Below are 3,754 nucleotides of genomic sequence, written 5' to 3'. Positions count from 1 at the left end.
ATATATATGTATATATATATGTATTTATATACACACACACCCATGCACACACAGTTATAAACACTTTCATGGATGAATAGCTTTATAAACATATACATACACAAAGATATAGTTATATTGACATATCTAGATATAGTTAGGTAGATAGTACATTTTAAAATTACATAAACATTCAGAAATATTTTCTATAAAATGTAAGAATTAATTGCCCCCTTTGCCATTATCGTCATCAGTATGCAATAAACTGTCTTGTTATGGGATATTTTCCTTGTCTACTTCCCTAGGGAACTGGAAGACATTCCAATCAAAGTATTCTCATGACTTTTACCACCTGAACCTCAATTCTTTCCTTTCAGTTGTTCAATATAAAACACACACACACACACATTCAAAATGAATTGTGTTGACTGTCTTTTGGTTTTTAGGTTCAAAATTTCTTAGTACAATGTCATTAACATTCTTACACAAACACGCTAACATATGCAGACACACACACATCTGTATACATACATGTGTGTGTGTATAGATAGATAAGAATGTGTGTATTTATGCAAGCATGTCTGAGTGGGTTCGTATGCATTGATATATGTACAGTCTTGTGATATGAAGATATGCTTTTTGCATCGCCTTACAACCTACACCTTGCACACACATATACACACAATCTTACAACTTTCACATATATGCATATATCTACGCAACACGTAGACAGACACCTTATTTTTTTTTTTGAAAAGAAGAAAGAAAAAGAAATAATACAATAAATGGTATTTAACTTGAAAAATAAGCAAAACCTGATAAACTTCCAGTTACGAGAGAAATCTTGTCAGTCTAGAACATTCGAATGCGTCTCCCACTTTGTTGCTGTTATTGTTATTTAAGTCAATATGTATTCTTATATTCCAGTGTGTGTTGGCAGAGGTTGTATGGCTGAGTGGATATGGTGATATAGTGACTGGCAGTTCTTAGATTTTCAGTTCAAATGAAGATAATGCATTGAATTAAATACTTCTGATTTTATGTACCTCAATTTCATTCATCTAGAAATTTGAGATGATAGTCCCCTATTTCTCAACAGATATTACTACTATCCAGGGGTTAGGTATTTATATTGTCTGCTGACCAGGTGGCTCTTAAAAGTCCTTTGGAGCATAAGGTGATGTTTTTTTATGTTTCTGTGCTTAGCTTAAGTGAGGTGTTACTAAGGTTTCATTTTATGTCCCTGATTTTACCTGCAGAACATACGCCTAGTTGTTGTAAAAGTCTTCAAGCTTACAGACATGTGAGGCTGAAGCTCATCTAGATTTCCAAGACATTTGCAGAAGGCTCTCTCTTGAATGTAATGCTAGTCCCACTACAAGGTTAATGCCCAGGTACCACTGATAGTCATTTTCAATTGAGTTTACTGGAACAATATGAAATGAAATGCCTTGTTTTAGGATATAATAAAGAGTACGTAAACTGCTTCCTCATGAGCTAAACACATGCCAGGAGATAGAGTAACAAGATATTGGATGGATCCCCAAATGCAAAACCAACAGCATTTCAAAGGTTGTAGAAGAGACTGATAAGTTCAGATGAGATACAGAATACAATTTAGATAAGTGAACACAAATAGGAGCTGCTTGGTCTGAGAATTTAACCCACAACTTTATGACTGTGAACCCAACATTTTGACTTTTAGGACAATGTAATTGTTGACTTCTAATCTTTCACCTGAGTAACTAGAGCTATCATACAACCGATTGTATTGTTATTGTAAGGTAACATCTGAAATTTGAGGAAACTGGTAGGGGTGTGCTTTAGCAAAAGTTAATTAAATCAAGTATAAGTCACTAAAATTTATCAGTAATTTACATTTTTCAACCTGTGGCATTTGAGACATTCAAAGCCTAAACCTCTGGCATGGAGGTTTTTCACTTTGTGTGAGTTTCCCATTTCACTCAAGTATTAGAGAATGCTCTGTGAGGATGCCTGGCCGTTCCAGTTCTTCAGCGTTGTTATCTGCAGTAATGTTGCGAGTGTTTTGGATTGCCTCAAGAATTTTACGGGGAAAATTCCAGTGTCCCATGGCATGATGTATAATCGAAGGAGTGTGCATGCTTCTTTATTTCTTTTTATTTTTATATTGTTGTTACTTCCATTTTTGTTTACTTGTCTAAATATTGTTCTTTTTTTTTCAATAAATAAAGTTTGTCCACATTCTGCATGTCAATTGAACTTGTCAAACTCTTCTAAAAGTTCTGAAATGCTATTAGTTTTGTGTTTGGAGATCCATCCCACATCTTCCTCCTTATCTTCTGGTTTGTATTGCCCTCACAAGAGGGCAGTTTATGTATTCATTAGGAACTGAAAATTGCAGCTGTTGTTTGTTACCAGTGAAGGCAGTTGGTTGTCGGCAGACATGGTAGAATGGTGGGTTAATTGTCTTGCCATGTTTTGTTTCAGCTGTCTAAATTTTGCGTTCAAATTTTGCTGAGTTTATTTTTGATATCTTCTGGAATTATAAAGTAAGTACCAGGCATATACTGGTTCAGTTACCTCTACTAATCATCACATGCTTATAAAATTTAAAACAACAGAGCACCCATAACTTTTGAAAATATTTTTTCATGCTCAGAATTGTCAAAGCATGGAATTAAATACTTACATCAGTTATTAGCTGTCAGGACATTGCAACCTTCAAAAATTTTATGGTTCCCAATATTTGTCAATACTACTCCTGACATATCTATGCACCCTTCCCTCTTAATGAGTTTTTTGATATTCATTTTTCTGTCTTTTTGTGTTTTATTCTGTGTGCTGTGAGTGTACTTCTAACTTTTCATTGCTGTCTTTCTTTACCTATATGACTGCTTTCTTTCTTTTCTCTTAACCTTTTCCAACAAAATGTAATGCACCTGAGTACTGTATACAATGGGCTCCCTTATATATATATTTTTAAAATTAAGGTAGAAATGTTAGTCCCCCACCCTCCCCAAAAAATGCTTAGCAGCATTTCTTCATTTTCACATTCTGAGTTCAAATTCCGACGAGGTCGACTTAGCCTTTCATCTTTTTGGGGATGATAAAATAAGTATAAGTTGAGCCCTGGGATTGGTGTAATCAACTAGCCCCTCCCCACAAATTTTCAGGCCTTATGCCTATAGTAGAAAGGATCCTTCATCGTCATCATCATTTAACATCCATTTTCCGTGCTGGCATGGTTGGACAGTTTGACAGGAACTGGCGAATGCCAGAGGTCACACCAGGTTACATGGTCTATTTAGGTTTTGATTCCAATTTTATTACACTCTTCCACCAACAAATTTGGGGCCTTAGTTTCAATGTAGGGTTGCATTAGATGTTACTGAGAAATTGGAAATCCAAGCAAGGAGCAGGGAGATGCAGCTACATGTAAAATAAAGCTCCTTCCAAACGTAGAAGCAATATGGAGAAGTATTGTATTGCAAACATTTCCAACCCAGGATAACCTGGCAAAATAAATACACATAAAAGGATAATAATTAGGTTAGATGTCAATGAGAGTGGTGATAATAGATAATTCTTTCACCTTTTTCTTTGCAGGACAACTCATTTGAAAGAGGAAAATGATCGAAGATTGAGAAACGTAAGTTGTATCTTCTTGATTTTATATCAAAACAGTTAGTGAACCTCTTGGTTTCATTTCATTTATAAAAGAAAAAAATTAGATAGGTAGATAGATAGATAAATAGATGGTTTTTATGTAGGTATATATTTGTTTGTGTGTATG

General features: G+C 34.7%; 1 protein-coding gene across 5 annotated transcripts in view; it reads left to right on the top strand.

Annotated features, from left to right (window-relative positions):
- Positions 1-3,754, top strand: part of LOC106881609 (titin homolog) — a 207,307-nt gene that overhangs the window by 157,094 nt on the left and 46,459 nt on the right. For all 5 annotated transcript variants that reach the window (XM_052971545.1, XM_052971544.1, XM_052971549.1 and 2 more), the window contains one exon: positions 3,568-3,610. In XM_052971545.1, the coding sequence (XP_052827505.1) occupies positions 3,568-3,610 (43 nt within the window). The remainder of the gene's footprint in view (positions 1-3,567; positions 3,611-3,754) is intronic.

The sequence above is a fragment of the Octopus bimaculoides genome, chromosome 11 (genome assembly GCF_001194135.2).
Source record: "Octopus bimaculoides isolate UCB-OBI-ISO-001 chromosome 11, ASM119413v2, whole genome shotgun sequence".
NCBI classification, from domain to species: domain Eukaryota; kingdom Metazoa; phylum Mollusca; class Cephalopoda; order Octopoda; family Octopodidae; genus Octopus; species Octopus bimaculoides.
The sequence above is the reverse complement of the archived record's forward strand: the minus strand, read 5'-3'. Positions and strand labels throughout refer to the sequence as shown.